The sequence below is a fragment of the Neophocaena asiaeorientalis genome, unplaced genomic scaffold (assembly GCF_003031525.2).
Source record: "Neophocaena asiaeorientalis asiaeorientalis breed wild unplaced genomic scaffold, Neophocaena_asiaeorientalis_V1.1 scaffold415, whole genome shotgun sequence".
Lineage (NCBI taxonomy): Eukaryota > Metazoa > Chordata > Mammalia > Artiodactyla > Phocoenidae > Neophocaena > Neophocaena asiaeorientalis.
Window position 1 is genome coordinate 225,701 of NW_020174051.1, and position 18,275 is coordinate 243,975.

Here is an 18,275-nt window from a genome sequence, read left to right on the forward strand (position 1 = left end):
TTTGTTTAGAGTAAACCTTTCTGGCATTGATGGATTTCTCCTGATGGCTCACAGGAAAGGGTGTAATGTAAAGAATTAAATGATTCATTCCAAACATGTGCTGGGCTCTGGTATTCCTGCTCTCACCCTCTTCTTGTGGCTGTGCTTGAGCTGCCTGTATGTGATGAGGTCATTTTGCTGGAGCACACAAAGAACTCCAGGGGGAAAACGCATCCTCTACTGAGACGATTCATGGCATTCATTCCTCCTGGCTGCTGGGGATCACAATGAACCCTCTCAGCATTACACGGGCTCCCTGAGGACGGATTTAGCTGCCTTTCTCTGGAACCACCCCCTGAGGCACACAATGCGTTTATTATAACGTCCTGGCCCTAAGAAGGGCCTGGGAATAGCTTGGAGTGGCCTATAATTAAGTGCATTTAATAATAAAGGCACAACTTCTTAGGTATTGCAAGAAGTGAAAAGAAGCCCTTCATTTTCTCACTCTCTACTCCCCTCCCCCATCATCCTTCCCTCTTACAAATCAGAAAAGCCAGGAGTTACATATTTTAAAAAAATAACTTTTGCAAAGGATGTCTGGCCGGTGGGGAAAGGGAAATTAAATTACTTGAGAACATTCTTTCCATGTTATAAAAAAAAAAAAAAAAGCCTTCTGCTTACTCAGGTAGTTACCCATAGGGAGGATTCATTAAAAGGCTGTTCCGTCAATCACTCTTGGATTCAACTTCCAAAGGCTTTCAGGGGCTGTGACCCTCTAGCAAAGGGGCACCCCTAGGGGTTAAGCTGCCCCTTGGATGGACACTTCCTCAATTCGCTGTGGGCCCAAGAAGGAGCAGTTGGAAGTGTCCCTCCAGCAGCGTCCCATGTCCTTGGTCCCCACTCCCTCCTCTACGTGCTCAAATTGTGCAGATAGTTTCTGAGTACCGCGGAGAGGGAGCTCTAGGAAATGTGGTCGTTTTGCAAGAAGAGAAACTGCACTGGGAGAAAGGAGAAAAAGGCACCAAAAGCTCGACACCTAGGTTTGCAAGAATAAAGCATGAGAGGGGACAGTCCAGGGTCACAGCTCTGCCCCTTCCCCTATTTTCTTGAAATTCCCTAAGCCTCAGTTTCCCTCTTTGTAAAATGAGGATGCTAATAGTACAATGAGTAGTTAGTCAATAGTCTAGAAATGGGAATCTTGGGAAAGTGATTTAAGTTCTCTGAGCCTCACTTTCCTTATCTGTAAATGACGTTAAAACATATGTATATGTATAACTGATTCACTTTGTTATAAAGCAGAAACTAACACACCATTGTAAAGCAATTATACTCCAATAAAGATGTTTAAAAAAACCCCTATTTTAAATGCACTGTTGTGAGGATTGAATGGAATAATGTATGAAATCACTTAGCATACCTGGTACACAGTAATCAGTAAATGCTAGCTGCCGTTCTTATCATTGTTGTTGTTATTAATGCAACTGCATTTTTTTAAAATTAATTTTTATTTTATTTCTTTTTGGCTGAGCTGGGTCTTTGTTGCTGCGCATGGGCTTTCTCTAGTTGGGGCGAGTGGGCGCTACTCTTCGCTGCGGTGCGGGGGCTTCTCATTGCGGTGGCTTCTCTTGTTGCAGAGCATAGGCTCTAGGCGCGTGGGCTTCAGTAGCTGTGGCTCGCAGGCTCTAGAGCGCAGGCTCAGTAGCTGTGGCGCACGGGCTTAGTTGCTCCGCGGCATGTGGGATCTTCCCGGAACAGGGCTCGAACCCATGTCCCCTGCGTTGGCAGGCGGATTCTTAACCACTGCGCCACCAGGGAAGCCCTGCAATTGCATTTTTAAAGATACTTCTTGGATTGAAATTGTTTGCATCATTGGATGATTCAGTACACAAAGCAAGCGTCTGTCTAGAGAAACAAGACAAGCCACGCAAACTTGCTGGGCAATACTGCACTGGAAATCTGATTGCTTTTATTTCTTTGATAGGGAGATGGATTGGTGAAACAAATGCGTGTCATCTATTTTTCTTTCCTATAATGAAAGTAAAATGAATCGTACAATTCCCACTATGTATGGGTGAATAACTTACCATTATTAACAAGACTAATTTTTCCAACTTGTCTTATGAAAGCACAGACACAATGGTGCCCCTAGCATTTTGGACTTTACCATCAAAGGTGAAGAGAAAAAAAAAAAAAAAAGGTGAAGAGAAACTTTTATTATATGGTTGGAAAGAGACTGACTTCTGCTGGAGCATTTGATTAAAAAAAAACAACTGACATTGAGTCTATTGATAAGTAAAGGTCAGTCCAAGAGAGAATGGGAATAAAAAAAAGGATGAGGCTTAAATATATATATATATATATATTTATAGCTAAAGAAGTCTCATTACCATTCAGTTCAAACATACTGCCTTGTTTTCACTTTACTTTATGTAAAAACATAAGCATTTGTTATTTTGGGCATTACATTTTGGACACCAAAACGGGGGAGTGTGAAACTTCTGAGGAGCATTAAAGGAGAAGAAACAGGAAACTCAAGGCAAGACAACCCTCCAATCCCAGCAGCACGGAGAATAGGACATTTGCTCCTTATTATTTAAAAAGCCTTTTAAAAGTCACGTGGGAAAGGAAGCAATCCAAGGCTCTTTTGATTCCTTTCGGTTTTGGCTAAGAAAATGAAATTATTGAGAAAACCCAACCTTTTATAGAATATTGCCATTGAAAGGACTTTTCAGTGGGTTAAATACTGTAAAGTCATTGTTTGTTGGGCAGTACAGAGTGGAGGAGAAAATAAAAATAATTATTGAAGAGGAGCTGGTTGGGTGAGTTTGCGCAGACTTGTATTCCAGTGCCAGAACGTAGCATCAAAGGCTTAGTTTGCTGGGGTCACTTTTGTTATCCTAGGGGACCAGGTGCTGTGTTAAGGCAAAAGCAAGGTACTCTTTCCGTCAGGTTTTTGGAAACAGACCACGCACCACGGTTCTCAAACCACCTTCCCTTAACCCTGACCTTTTGTATAATGCAGGTCAACTCGCTTCCCCTAATGATTTGTAAACCCATCAATGGTTGTAGATTTCCATGCACAGGCCTCGCTCTGGTTGCTTCGCTGAACTCTGATTACTTAGCAAGCACAGGAAAGCCCGGGAATGCCAGAATTATGCAGTCATCACTCAGGGGCACTTTATAGACCTCTTCTTTTCTTCAGAATACTCTTTCTTCCTAGCTTATTTAAAATCCCAGGGTCATCGGGATGATAAAGGGCACTTCTTAAACACTGGACAGCATGGTGGAGGTGAAAATCTGTTGTAAAATCTGAGGGATGTCCTTGGTATCCATGGCAACGAAAGACCGGCCAGCTGGTAGAGTTCTCTGAAGCCTGTCAGGATGGATGGGGAAAGAAAATTACCATTGCAAATCAGGGCTCCCCTTCCACCTCCTGCCCCTGCAAACCTCAGCATCCGAATGGTTTCTTAGGAAGGGAAGTTTTCACTTTTTAATACCTTGCTCCTGCCTGCGGTGGAACCCGCTGTCACTAGGCAACAACAGCTACAGGGAGAGGCACACTGAAAGCACTGAACCGAAAGAAAGGTCTTTTCAGTGACAGAATCAGCGAATTTGCAAAGAAAAATTCTCTCCCTTTTATTACTGTAGTTTCCTGGTACTTTTATGTTCCCTGGACAGAACGGAGCCCTAGGGACCAATCTGGGACTAGCTCACCTGGATCCACTGAACGTGTTGGCCTCACCCTGTACTTCTAACTGCTTTTCCTGCCTTAGAAAACAGGTCTTGAAAAACGTTGCCCAGCCAAACCCCAAGTGGTTCTTTCTCTCTTCCTCTCTCTCGCACGTTCTCTTTCTCTCTCTTTTTTGCCCCACATCATACAATGTGGAATGTAATCTGACTTATGCAATTGCTGTTTTGATGACACTGAGGTTATACAGGCTTATGATAATTTTTTAAAATGCCAATTTATCATTTGGAACAAAGGGACATTTTTGGAGGCAATATAAGTGCAAGACACACTTCTACCCAAAAGAACGCCTCCTTTCACTGTGCCAACAAAGTTTGGTTTTGGAATGACATTTAATAAAAGTCCACCATCCTGTATAGTATCATACATTTGGCATGCCCAGTAGACCAGCTAATTCTGCAACATATCTTTTGCCAGTGGATGTTGGATCATTTCCCTAGGAAACCACAAGGGTATTATTGTGTTTTCTTAAGTATTCAAACAGGATCTGTTCACTAGAAAGACAAAATAGCTCTTTCAGCTCAACCAATATTTGTTGAGCTTGCCGTTTGATTCATCCTGGGCTGGTCCCGAAGACAACCTGAGTGGAAAGGCATGGTTTACGTTTGAGGACACGGAAGTCCTTGAAGAGGCTAACACATACAACTGAGAAAAAATGCAAATTCAGTTGTAATAGAGTGACTGTAATTACGTGATATTAAGTCTGTTCTTAGCCGTACTCTGCAATCCTGCAGCAAGGCGAAGGGAAGAGAAAAATATGTCAGCACTTTGGTCACTAAAACATCTCCTAGTCTGTAGGACTCTGTACCACAGGGGGTGACAGGTAAAAGAGGTGGAGTAACAAAAGGGTACGTGGCCTTTTGTGTGGAGGCTGGATTTTTTGTTGTTGCTGAGGAGATATACTTTCAATTGTGTTTTCTGCTTCTCACAAGTACTTTAAGCAGAAAACCACATTATAAACCCCTAGATACTGAACCCTTATCAGAGATGTGATTTGCAAATATCCCTTCCCATTCTCTGTGTCTTTTTTTCTTTTTAAATATTTATTTGTTTATTTAAAAAAAAATAATTTTTCCTGTTTATAATTCAAGAAGATAAATGTTAGTGTGTTTAAGAAATAAAAGTGTTTCCAGATCTCTCCTTTCAGACCATCCCCAGTGGTGTTTATTATCTGACCATAAATTTCTGCCTAGTCAGTGCAGCATCTTACTATAATTACAGACACACATGAAGGAGAAATGTAAGAAAGACGATCTATCTATGTCTATAAATATGGAGACACACATATTATGTATTATTTACATATATGTGTGTGTCTGTCTACATACAACGTAGAGACGCAGACACCCAATCTCTGATGCTAGGAAAATAGTAGATATTTGCTATTTTGAATATGATTTGAGCATGAACTGAGCTTAGCACCTTGATGTAAAAGGCAGAATGTATAAAGTGCTGTTTAATTTACTGGTGGACAAATCAACTTGCTATTTATTTCATTGTTGGTCAGTATAAATGTAAACTGAAAGATAAATAACTTAAAGGGTTATTGCTCATCCAAATATAAGCTAGAACGTCCCATCCCCTCACCTAGACGCTCAGCTGCTTGAGGGCAGCAACTCTGGTTTCTGTTTCTCCTCCATTCCCATCCTCCCCCGCCACTGCCCCTCACGATGGGAAGCCCATGAAACGGCATGTGTCAGGTACTCAAGTATCTCCATCCCTGCCCCCCTGCTGCATCCTGGGATGACACTTACCTGGCTGCTTGATCACCTAAAGATCCAATAAAAATGGCAAAAGCATTTACTTGAGGGTTGCTTGTCAGGATCTGGGCAAACTTGGCAGGATGTATTCCATAGCGTGACAGGTTGGCATCACTTAAGACAATGACAAAGTACTCGTCAGCTTCTTCTTTGACGATTTCCTTGATGGCGTGTTCTGTCCCCTCTAATGTGTGGTCCCCACTCATGCAGAACTGAGCGTGGGCGTGCATCGTCTGGGGGGAAGAGACATCGTACAAGGCCATGAATGAGAAGCTCCTTTTTTTAACAAACGTGATGATTTTTCTGTTGACAATGAGAAAGCACAAATACTCTGAGCGAGTTCTATTTAATTTGCACCTTAGTGTGAGAACAATACACAGTGATATTGGAATGTGGTTAAGACTTTCATTAAAAACAGGAAATGTTCCAAAACTATCCCATTTGGCACTGATTTTTAAGGCTCAAGCTGCCATTTAAAGTGAGAAAATGTAAGAAAATATGAAACTTGGTATCACACTGGAGAATGGAGATGACACAGAAGAAAAATAAGGAATGGGCTGAGTTTCCAATAAACAAAGTTACAACACTAAACACTGTACTTACATCAATAGCAAGGGAGGAAATTTACTTGAGAATCACAGTGAGTGTGTTTCTATTGTATATCTAAGTATGTGAAACTGAATTTATTGTTAGAAAATACTAAGAAATACATAAAATTTGGGTTAGAGAGTACTCTAGAAGGAGTCATTCTTTTCCTTCTGAAATATAGGGGGCTGAATAGAATCCCAATACAATCCTGAGTACCCTAAAAATATGTAGGGAACAAAATTTAAGTTTTGCATGGCGTAAAAAAGGAATTTAGGCACGATCAGTGCTTTCTCAGTTTAACGCTTAAATGTTTGTGAAACAGAAAGTCTTCTTCTTTCCTGTAACTGCTGCTTCTTCAGTGAATCTTTTCAGTGACCAGAAGATACTTTACTGAATCTGGTGCAAGTTTTCATGATATAGAGGTAACTGAATGTACTTACCCTGAGAATTTCTAGTCTTTGCTTATCGTCCTTGGGGATTTTGTTAATTGGAACTAGAGCAATGTTGTAGCCATCTCCAGAGTGTCCAGCGATGTCATACTATAGGCAAGAGAATCAGAGAGTTAGAAGCCTCTGTCCACTAAAGAACTGTCGTTAGACCTATAAGCCTCCAACTCCTCGGTTTGTTATTGCCCAGAATTGCTCAACATATGGCCATGGAGAAAAGCAGAGAGATGGATGTGTGTTTATCAACAAGGCAAAACAATTCCAGGCCCCTTCACTTCTGGTCAGTCCTTGTGTGATCTCTGCTTTCCAGCAGGAGGTAGAAAGTATGATGAGGGCTACAGGGGCTACCAAGAATTCCATTCTTAACTTTTAGGGGAGAGTTAAAAAAAATTACACACACACACACACACACACACACACAGAGTAGTACGCAGAATTCTAAGGTGGTCTCCAAGATTCCTGCCCCCTGGTATACACAGCCTATACAATCCTCTCCCCTTAAGTGTGGGCAGGACCTGTGAATATGATATCACTCATGATTATGTTATGTAACATTCTGTGGATGTGATTAAGGTTGCTAATCAGTTGGCTCTGAGTTGATCAGAACAGGTTATCTGGGTACGCCTAATTTAATCACATGAGCCCTTAAAAAGTAAGAGTTTTCTCTGGCTATTAGTAGGAGGGAAAGACAGGGAGATTTGAAGTGTGTGGGGGATTTGACATGTGGGAGTTATCTGTGGCTGAGATGGTGGGGACCACAGAGCAAGACCCCAAGCAACACATCTAGGAACAACCCTGCCTGAGGGCCAGTACAGAAACAGGAACCTCAGTTCTACAACTGCAAAGAACCAAATTCTGCCAACAATCTGAATGGGCGTGGAAGCAGATTCCTCCCCAGAGCCTTCAGGTGAGAGCCCAGCCTGGCTGACATCCTGATTTCAGCCTTATGAGACCCTAAGCAGAGAACTCAGCTGAGCCTGGCCGGACTTCTGAACTACAGAACTATGACTTAATAAGCAGGTATTGCTTTAAGAAGCTATGTTTATGGTAATATGTTACACAGCAATAGAAAACTAATACACATACTTTTTTCCTGAACACAAAAGTGAAACATTCGCTGCAGAAATTATAGAAAAACACAACAAAAGAAAGTAAAAATTATCCATGATCCCATTACTCAAAGATAACCTCTGTTAATGTTTCCTTGTGTAAGTTCTTAAGCTTGAATTTCCTTTCAATATATGTGTAAGGGGTTGCACATTTACACACATGCTTGTCTGAATCAACATTATTTTTAACTAATGGATAATGTTGACCATGTGATTTTATAATTTGCTTTTCTATTTAATAGTGCATGACACAGATATTTCAGTTTAGGAAATACCTTTTAAATTCCCTCTCTCACAATACACAAGAGAAAGTCCTGTCTGTTGAGAAAAGGCTGGAGCTGAGAGAAAGGTGCAGCATTTTTATAGAATCTGGAAAGAAATTTGGGATCTGAGGCAACTATAACTGGGGCAAGGTGATTCTCTCCAATCATGGGGTTTGCCCCCAAATTCCCTCTTCTCCTCCCATCTCCCTCTAAGAATTGTTTTTTTTTTTTTTTTTTTTTTTTTTGGGTGACAGGCTCAGCGGCCATGGCTCACGGGCCCCGCCGCTCCGCGTTATGTGGGATCTTCCCGGACCAGGGCACAAGCCCGTGTCCCCTGCATTGGCAGGTGGACTCTCAACCACTGCTCCACCAGGGAAGCCCTCCCTCTAAGAATTTTTGTGATGCTGATATAAAGACTGGAATAGACCTTAGGGTATTTGAGCAACTGGGGGATCTGCAAAGAAAATTCTGGGTATGGGTCTGGGGCAAAATATTTTAGGGATTACTTGGAGTGTTATGGGTCAAAATGCTTAAGAATTACTACTGTCTATTCACCATCTGACCATCAATAAACAGCTGTCTTTTGAACACCTACCATGTACAAAACACTACTTAAGGTGTTGAGGGCAATGCAATGATTCCTTTTCATGTCTGTTCTTTTTTAACTGGTGAGGTTTTTGAAGGCAAGGCTGTATCTTATTCATCTTAACACATTTTAGTATCTATGAGTGGGCCTGGTCTGTTAATTGCTGAAATATTTTGAGAGAGTTTGCAATCAAGTTGGGGCATTAAGAAGCTTTCCTTTCCCATGTGGGCTACATTCTTTTACAAATAAGCTCTTTGGAAGCTGGAATGCATTTTTTTTCTCCCAGCACTCACGTGATAAATGGTGGTTAGCCCAAGCTAGCTGGAAAAAAAAAAAACAACCCATAACATAACTGAAACCGTTGTATGAAAAATGAAAAGTAGAAAAATTTCTGCTGAAATAATTTTTATGTAAAAGTAAGAAGTCAGAAGGCAGTTGGGTTACTTGGGGAAGATGAGTTCCATTCTAGACACACTGGTATCGTGCGTTCAGGGAGATATCAGAGAAGAAACTTATTTCTTGTCGTCTGAAACTTGGCTGTCATCCCTAGGAGGGAGAGGTGCAGCTGTCAAGGGGAAATGCATAGAGAGAGAAGAGCAAAGCACCCCCTCAACTGAGCCTTGGGGAGTATCCTTGTTGGGGTGGAAGAAAGACACAGGGCAGAGTGAAGAAGGGCAATGGCAGATGCGGGTAACCGGGATGGCCCTGGAAATCAGTGTGTAGCGTTTTGGAAGCAGCTGTGCAACCATGCTGACTTACACTAACCATAACCATCAAGGAGAATGGTGACGGATGACTTCTGGGCATCAGAATCCATGGTGACCTTTGTGGGGATAAAGAAAGAGAAATAGAACAGCAGCTAGATGGGTATTGGGGGAGAGGTGTCTGCGTTTTAAAGGCAGCAGAGCGGAGGCAGTGGGGAAGGAGATCAGGGTCACAGTCAGAGGGTCAAGTTTGGAGCGGGAGGGAGGACACTCCTTTTTCTGAGACTAAAAGGAAGGCAGAGAGAATGAGAGTGGACAGAGACAAGTGTATAATTGAAGAGGTAAGTGGACAAAGGAAGGCCCATATAGCATGTCTAAATACTTGAAAGCTATAAATCAGGCTACAAATTGTTAAATAAAATATGTTCTGTCCTCCAACTTTGATAAACATACATTATAATGACTTGGAGAGCCAGGGTCAAATTTCGAATACTTGGATTCTCGAAGCTCTGTGCTAGAACATGGCTGTGTGGGTAGTCCTGGCCCCTGGCTTGCAGCCCACACTCTTCTCTTTCTGTAGCTGGCTCTGTCCCCCACCACGAGGTGCCTCACATGCACGTGTGTGGACACCCAGTCCTCACGTCCACATGCCATCACAACCTTCAGTCATCCTCAGCTCTGGGTGCTCACACAATTGGCCAGTCTGCCCCAGAAAGATGGACCTAACAAAGAGGCCCAACGAGCAGACTTGGGGTCACCCGAGCAGGATAGCTGGGGATCCCAGGAACTGGGAGCATGATCTAGAGAAAAAGCTCTAAGTGGGCTTGTCCCTTTGGCCCCACAGATTCCTCCCCTGATGGTAGGGGCATGGCCAGAGAAGAGCCAGAGAGGGGCCTTGGGCAGGGGCCAGGGACATTATTCTATGCCTGGTTTTAGGGTGTTTTTTTTAAAAAAATACAAAGGATGATACAAAAGAATTGTGAGGGAAATTTACCAATACATTAAAAAAGCTCAGCAGTAAACGCTTTCCAGGGATGTAACAAATTCCATATACGAAAAGAAACTCTATGTATAGTTTGCTGTCCACGTAGTGAAAAGGTAGCAAAACTTGAAACCTAAAGGCGGCACAGCTCTGGACGATGGATTACTGTAGGGGAGGGCTGGCTTCAGTATATGCCCGATCAAGGTCACCACGGGCTCAGTGCGAGGATTGGCACGGATGTGGAGAAAACCTGCACGATTCCTCCACGGAAACATGTGCCAGGCCCTGTCCAGACTGATCTGACAATAGTCACGGCAGGAACGTTTTAAGCCAAGAATAATTCTCCTGAGAAGGTGCCGGGCAGGCTGCTTTCATTAGGGGGCTGGTGAAGTAATCTTTTAAACGGGAATCTTACACGTAAGGGGGTTAGATCAGTTCCTTGAAATATATATACATATATATATATATTAGCCTTTTTCTTGCCCTTTAACTGATGGTTAAAGTTCTTACTAACCCGATGACCATGGGTGACACTATATAAATAAAGATTTGACCATGTGGTCTGCTTACAGGGTTGACATAACTGGTTACTGCAAGGAAAAATGTTGCTAGTTACTTATTAAACAAATAGCAGTCAAATGAATTGTTGGATGCTCTTTGTCAAAAACAGACCAATTGAACACTCCAGAAATATTTTAGTCACAAATCCATCTACCAGTTGATTGATCTATCATCTACCATTTAATTATCTGCCCAGGAGAAAAAAAGCATCCTATACTTTTTCAGGCAAATGAGATAGGTGAGCTGCAGACCTTCCTTTCTTCCTCCCTCCTTTCTTCCTTCCTTTTCTTTCCCTCCTTTTTTTCCTTCATTTGCAGTAAGGAAAGTGCAATTTGCAGAAGGATCTGCCTTTGTCTGGGCCTCGTTAGTATTGCAAAGGCTGAGAAGACACACCTAAAGGACAGGATGGGGCTTATAAAATGGTTTGCAGGCTCTGGTTCTCATCTTCCAGATGGGCTTGGGGATTCTTCTGTGCCCAAAGTAAATAAACTGCTTGAGAAGAATTCAAAGTACATCCAAATGTGGAGCATTCCCTGGTGTTACTGTAGATCATTTTAAGCTTCCATGAAAAACAATCCTTCTATGTCATAATTATCTAGTATCTGCTCTCCAAGGATCCCAACACGTTTTACAGAGAGCTAATCCTCAAAATTGCCTGGGTTAAAGGGAAAAGTATATGAACTATACTTATTAGTAGTTAAGTATTTCTAACGCCTGCTTCTGCCATTCACCCAGTCTGCTTCTGCCGTGACCACTGTCAAATCAGACCTGATAGGGTCTCAAGCTTGCTTCCAGGCAGGAATCATAGGAGTCACTAAACAAGAACATTACTGTTGTTATCAACCACCTAACATTTAGATCATAACTTTTTCTGGGTAGCTCAAAATTTTTATGATCATGATTTCTGCACTTTTCAGAGCATCCCTTAAATCTCTGTGGTCTTGTATTTAACATCCAGCATAAACATTAAACCACAGCAGTAAAGAAAAGTCTCAACTAGAGAGGAACAATCTTAATACGTTGTTTGATTTAGAAACTTGTTTAAATGCCCTTTTGCTATATATTTCTTTTGAAAATCTCATTTGTTTAGAGAAAGGTATGAAAAATGAAAACAAATGCTGAGTTTCAGTGCAAGACACAAAGATTTATCCTCAGATTAGGAGATTTATAATACCTAGATGGCAAAGAAAACTTTGCTTCAAACAAAGAGCTACTAGCATTTTTATGAATAAGATTTGTGTTTAAATTTTTACTGGGAAGGAGAATCATTTGCTAACTTTAGGAGAAGTTATGTTTGATTACTTATCTGTATTTTAAGTAGGTAAGAGAATCCTTTGAGGCTATCTCGGAAGCCTGATGATGTGTGAAATTCGAATCTCCTTCTAGACATACAAACCCACCATTCTTAGGTGGCACTGCTGACAGCCGGCAGCAAAGGATTAGAAGATAAATATAATTTAAAAGGTCAAGAGATGTGCTAACAGAACTCTAAGGTATAGTCAATAATCTACAGTACGCGTTAGCTAACCTTTCTTCTTATGGAAGTTAATGTAAAGAGAACAGTGTTCTGAAGGTCAAAGATTCTAGACTTAGCTCTGACTTTAACAAGGTTTCGACCTCAGGCAAGTCACCTAACCCCTCCAAATCTTGTTTCTACCTTATAAATAATGCTGGTTTAGATGACCTCTAACATTGTATGCTTGTAAATCACTTAACCTCTGTGACAAGTAGGGATAATCTCTGTTTCACCTAACCTCACGGGGGTCATTGAAAGGATAGGACTATACATTTAATGAGTATAATGTCAACATTCGTACCATCCTTTATGGTTTACAAAGTGCTTCTGTATATCTCATTTTGTTCCTATTCTCTCCACACCTTTGGGGTGGGTGTTATTAACATCATTTCCCAAATAAAAAAATCGATGCTCGGAGATTAACAGACTTTCTTAAGGTCAGAGATCTAGTGCTGGCAGAGGTGGAATTCAAACCCAGGTGCTCTGACTCTAAGTCCAATGCTTTTACTATAGAGAAATAACCATTCCCTAACTACTCCCCTGCCCCTCCGCCCTCTCCCAATCTCTGTTTAGGCTTTTTGAATAGTTGGATTGGCCAATACTTCCATATCTACAACTGAGTCAATTCTGAACTCGTGTTTAACTTTGAATGGATTCAGAGAAGTCTGTACACCCTTCTTTGGTCCTACCTTCAAGCAGCAATAAGAATTTATTCAGGGAATTCCCTGGTGGTCCAGTGGTTGGGACTCAGAGCTTTCACTGCCATGGGCCTGGGTTCAATCCCTGGTCGGGGAACCAAGATCTCACAAGCCGTGCGGCACGGCCAAAAAAAATAAATTAAAAAATTTATTCAAAGCCTGAGCCTGATAAAATGATTTCCATTTCTAAACATTTGAAACATGCCTGAGACATTGGGGAAAGGTGAATTACAGATGCTGAACTACATTTTTGATAGAAGGAATCTTTCCCAGCGATGCTGGTTTGTGAGTCCCATCTTTCCACATCTTTCCGACCAAGATATCTTTGAGAAAAGTATGTCTAGTATACCTCTTTTGGATGATGGAGTGCTAAGGGGAGGAGAAGACAGAATACTTTATGTAAATGGTCTATTTACTCCTAAATTACAGCTTTGTAAATATACTGATTGGGCAGAAATAAGATGGCTGCAAGAACAAGGGATAAAACGTGAACAAAGGGAAGGCCCTGAAGTGGGAGTCAGACATCCTGGCTGTTTACAGTTTAGCTGTGTGACCTTGGGATCTGCATCTTGATTTCCTCATCTTAAAACAAACAGGTTGGTGAAAATAATTTCCAAGATCATTTCTGCTCCCAAGGCTCTATGAAAATGCAACAGGCACATCCAAGAAATGGAACGAAAAAGTCTGCTTCACTTAATTGTAAGAGCACCTGTGCCTTGTTTTCTTCTGTCAAGGGAGTGAATCATTCAAATCTAAGTGAGGATTGATGAAGGCTTTTCCAAGAAGAAAGCCCCCAGAGTCTGTAAGAAATAACAATCCAATATTGGTCCTAGAATAGCAGTTTTCTAACTCTGAAAATTTTTTAAGCAGTGGAACTCTTTCTCCAAATGAAATATTGCACAGAAGTCCAGATTGTGAAATGTCATGCAGCATCTATATAAGTGGAATTATTTTGGTTGAATTGGGGGTGTAGGGGGAAGGGGTAAAAAGTGCTGCCCACACACCTCTGCCCTCCAACATCCTTCAAGGGATCCTTTTACTCTTTTAGGGGGAATGCCCTGGTGGTCCAGTGGTCAGGATTCGGCGCATTCACTGCCGAGGGCCGGGGTTCAATCCCTGGTAGGGGAACTAAGATCCCGCAAGCCACACAGCCGAGAAAAAAGAAAAAAAAAATTCTGTTAGGAAACCAGGACCTTAGAAGTGGTTTATATGTCTCCAGAGAAACAATACATTTGAAGTTGTTTTTCAAAGTCCAACTTCTCAATAAATCTATTTTCCAGTGTCACTATTTGAGAGATCAGTGAAGAAACACCTAACTCTTGGTGTTCAAAGTTATTAAATACTTTGAAGAAAAAATAAATAAGGCATTAAGAGCTTTTGCAAAAGAGGTCTACTTTAAGGTTACCGTGAAAACATTTCCAGGGGCTTGGAGACATCAAGAGGAAAAAACTGGAATGAAGGTAAAGGAAAAAAATGCTTCCTGACTTAAATTACATGGTTCCCATAACCGTTACCATTCCACTTTTCATACCAGCGTTTAAGTGCTATGTGACCATCAAAAATTCTGCAGATCATAAGATTAGAGGACTTTATGCTGATTATTAGCAAATAATGTTGCTCCTGTCTTAAGCCTACTGTAAATGCTGTTCTTGAGAATAACTGAATTCAGTGGGTAGAACAATTATGAAAAACTTAAAAAACTCCAGATGCCTTTGAAATGTGTTCTGCCATTGAATTACCTTTCCTTCTCAGTCATTCTCGCTCAAGGGTCCTTTCCTTCTCAGTCATTCTTGCTCAAGGGTCCTTTCCTTCTCAGTCATTCTTGCTCAAGGGTCCTTTCCTTCTCAGTCATTCTTGCTCATGGGTCATGCTAAGGTGGAATAAAAGTGGAGGCTGATTCCAAATGAGCCTCCTGGACTTGGACTCTAATGACCCAGAGCCCAGGAGCTGAGCCCAAGCCAAAGAGAATGCAAAGCAGATGCCAAGAGAGAGGCTGTGGGGGAAGAGTCCAGATCTGCAGGCCAGGCCCCTGGCTTCTGAATGCTTCAAAGCAAATACAGACTAGACAGCTTTACAATGGAGGGATAACTACAGGAAGACCACATGAAGAACTTCTGGAACTGGGGAGTGGGGAGTCTCAGCATACACTGCTGAATTCCTAACATGTAACAGCACATGTGATGCCATCCTGGGCTATGGAATATACATTTTTCACTGGGAGCTCCTAAAATTGTCATTTGCTCATGCCTCATTTTATATTTGCTGAGTAAATGACGTGCTTTCATTAGTTATTTGTTGCCCTTATGCTTCCTTCAAAAATGAGAAAATTGGGCTTCCCTGGTGGCGCAGTGGTTGAGAGTCCGCCTGCCGATGCAGCGGACATGGGTTCGTGCCCCGGTCCGGGAAGATCCCACATGCCGCGGAGTGGCTAGGCCCGTGAGCCATGGCCGCTGAGCCTGCGCGTCCGGAGCCTGTGCTCCGCAACGGGAGAGGCCACAACAGTGAGAGGCCCGCGTACCGCAAAAAAAAAAAAAAAGAAAATTGAAGTACAGAGAGATTAAACGAATTGGATAAGATCATATAGTGTAAAGACACAGAACAGAGTGAACAGTACTCTGTCACTTGATGTATATGCATCAAATGTCTCTGAGAAGACACCAAGAAAGTATCAACAGTGGTCACCAGCAGGGAGGGGAACTGGGAACTGAGAGAGGGAAGCAGAGGCTGACTCTTCACTCTGATTCCTTTTGTGCCTTTTACACCTTGTACTATGTGTACCCATTACTTATACCTCAAAATACTTCATTATAAACAGGCAAAATTCTCACAGAATGCAAGTAGGTTCCATCCCACCACCTGTTCACCCCATACAAAGGAGGCCTGGCGAGCCCCAGCAGAGCCTGGATAGCCTGTGGCCACTCAAAACCTTAGTTATGTTGGCAGGGATGGTGGGAAGATTTTACAAAGTCTCCAGGGTAGCTGCTGTGAGAGAAAGCTTGTTAGGCGTTCTGGAAATATAGAGACAAGGTAAATGGCACCATGAGAAAACAGCTAGACAAATCCAGGATGAGGGATATTCTACAAGACAAATGATCTACACCCTCAAGAGAGTGACCATCATGAAAAGTAGAATGGTAGTGGTAGGAAAGGTGGCTGCTACAGGTTAAAAGAGGCTAACAAGGGCTTCCGTGGTGGCGCAGTGGTTGAGAGTTTGCCTGCCAATGCAGGGGACATGGGTTCATGCCCTGGTCCGGGAAGATCCCACATGCCACGGAACGGCTGGGCCCGGGAGCCATGGCCGCTGAGCCTGTGCGTCCGGAGCCTGTGCGTCCAGGAGAGATCACAACAGTGAAAGGCCCGTGTACCACAAAAAAAAAAAAAAAAAAAAAAAAGGGTAAAAAGACATTATAACCAAAAATAAGGTGAGGACTTTGACTGGATCCCAGATTGTAGGGGGAAAAATAATTAGACACTATTGGGATGGTTTATATTCTATAGCCCAGGATGGCAACCATTGGAATAGTTGGGAAAAGTGAACATGGATTCGATTTTATAAGATATTATAAAATTATTGATGATTTTCTTAGACGTGATAATGGTATTGAGATCATTTAGGGAATGTCCTTACTCTTGGCAGAAACATAATGAAATATTTAGAAGTTAAGTATTATGATAGTTATAACTTACTTTCAAATGGGTCAGAGAGAAGAAGAAGACTGTGTATTTAGAGAGAAACATAAAGCAAACGAGGGGAGAAAATGATCACTTGGTGAATCTAAGTAAAGGCATATGGGTGTTCATTTTACAGTTTTTTCAACTTTTTTGTAGATTAAAATTTTTTCAAATTAAAAAAAATTAGAAATAAAGGAGAATATTTAAAAACAAAACAAAAAAGGGAAAACAAGGAGAAGAGACCTGGGCTCTATCCTATTCTGTCTCCAACTAGCCTTCTGACTTTGGGCAAAGCCCTTGATGTTTCTGGGTCTCAGTTTCCTGTCTGAGGAATGAGGAAACTGGAGGGAATGACCTGAGAGGTGACCTCAGCTCTAAGTGCCATGGTCATAATGAGGAATTTGCAGGCACAGGACTTGCAGTCCTCTCTCGTCCTGTCTTCCCATTCTGATCCCTCCAGATACCCATCCAAGTACCACTTTTCCTCAAAGAGCCTGTTTTGTGAAATCTTCAGAGTTTTCTCCTTTTGTTGGAAAGATTTTAATGCTCTAGTTTCATCAGACTTTCTATGCTCTTAAAAAACGTTCTGAAGGGACTTATGTAGTAAATGTGAGGGGGTATGTTTATAAGTATATGAAAATGCACAAAACCAAAACCGTTAAAGTACTTCCTGTTAAAAATCAAATAGCAGAAAACATGATGAAGCTTCTTCAAGCCTTGAAAAAAGTTCATTTTATCGTGGTGTCTTACTAGAATTTCCCCTGGATTTGTCAGTAAATCAACTATACTTCAATAAAATTTTTTTAAAAGTCAGATATTAGTATGGTATCTTCTCAATATTTCTGTGGTTTTACAGATGAAAACCGAGGAAATTCTTTACAGTGTTGTGGCAATGGAAGAGACTGTCAGCAAAATACTGCTTCGAGGATGGTGCCCTGAAGGGGAGTGTCTGGAGAGGCATGCTTTCCTGTGCCTTTTGTACCGAGTGCCTCTCATTGAGTGTCCTATCAGAATTCCTTTTTTTTTTTTTTTTTTTTAAAGCCTTTACTGAATTTATTACAACATTGTTTCTGTTTTATGTTTTCATTTTTTTGTCACAACATTGTTTCTGTTTTGGTTTGTTTTGGCAGCGAGGCACGTGGGATCTTAGCTCGCCAACCAGGGACCGAACCGCATCCCCTGCATTGGAAGGCGAAGTCTTAACCACTGGACCACCAGGAAAGTCTCCAGAATTAGTTTTTATAGGTCTCCCTCACAAGGCTACAAGCTCAAGGATGGCAGGGAACTCTGTACCTAGCAGAGTACTCTGCTCTTAGCAAGTGCTCTATGTTTGTAATTTTGTTGAATTTAGTTGAAATTCAGTAGGTCATATGGCAACAGTTTGGTTTCTAATTGTCAATTAGAAACAAAACAATACAAAATAACAATTTGTGAAATGCTATTTCCTTGACATTATTTCTTTTTTATGCAACATGTCCGGTTTTACTAATCATTCTTCCAGATTACAGACTTTTTTTTTGCGGTACGCGGGCCTCTCACTGTTGTGGCCTCTCCCGTTGCAGAGCACAGGCTCTGGACGTGCACGCTTAGTGGCCATGGCTCACGGGCCCAGCCGCTCCGCGGCATGTGGGATCCTCCCAGACCTGGGCACAAACCCGCGTCC

The 18,275-nt window shown here is 41.8% G+C and overlaps 1 protein-coding gene across 1 annotated transcript in view; it reads right to left on the reverse strand.

Moving 5' to 3' along the window:
- Window positions 1–1,790: 1,790 nt before the first annotated feature.
- Window positions 1,791–18,275, reverse strand: part of VWA8 (von Willebrand factor A domain containing 8) — a 307,276-nt gene continuing 290,791 nt past the window's right edge. Inside the window, exons 41-43 of the mRNA XM_024754208.1 lie at window positions 6,516–6,614; window positions 5,482–5,720; window positions 1,791–3,352 (exon numbers count right to left, since the gene is read on the reverse strand). Coding sequence (XP_024609976.1) covers window positions 3,244–3,352; window positions 5,482–5,720; window positions 6,516–6,614 — 447 coding nt within the window. The 3' untranslated portion in view covers window positions 1,791–3,243. The remainder of the gene's footprint in view (window positions 3,353–5,481; window positions 5,721–6,515; window positions 6,615–18,275) is intronic.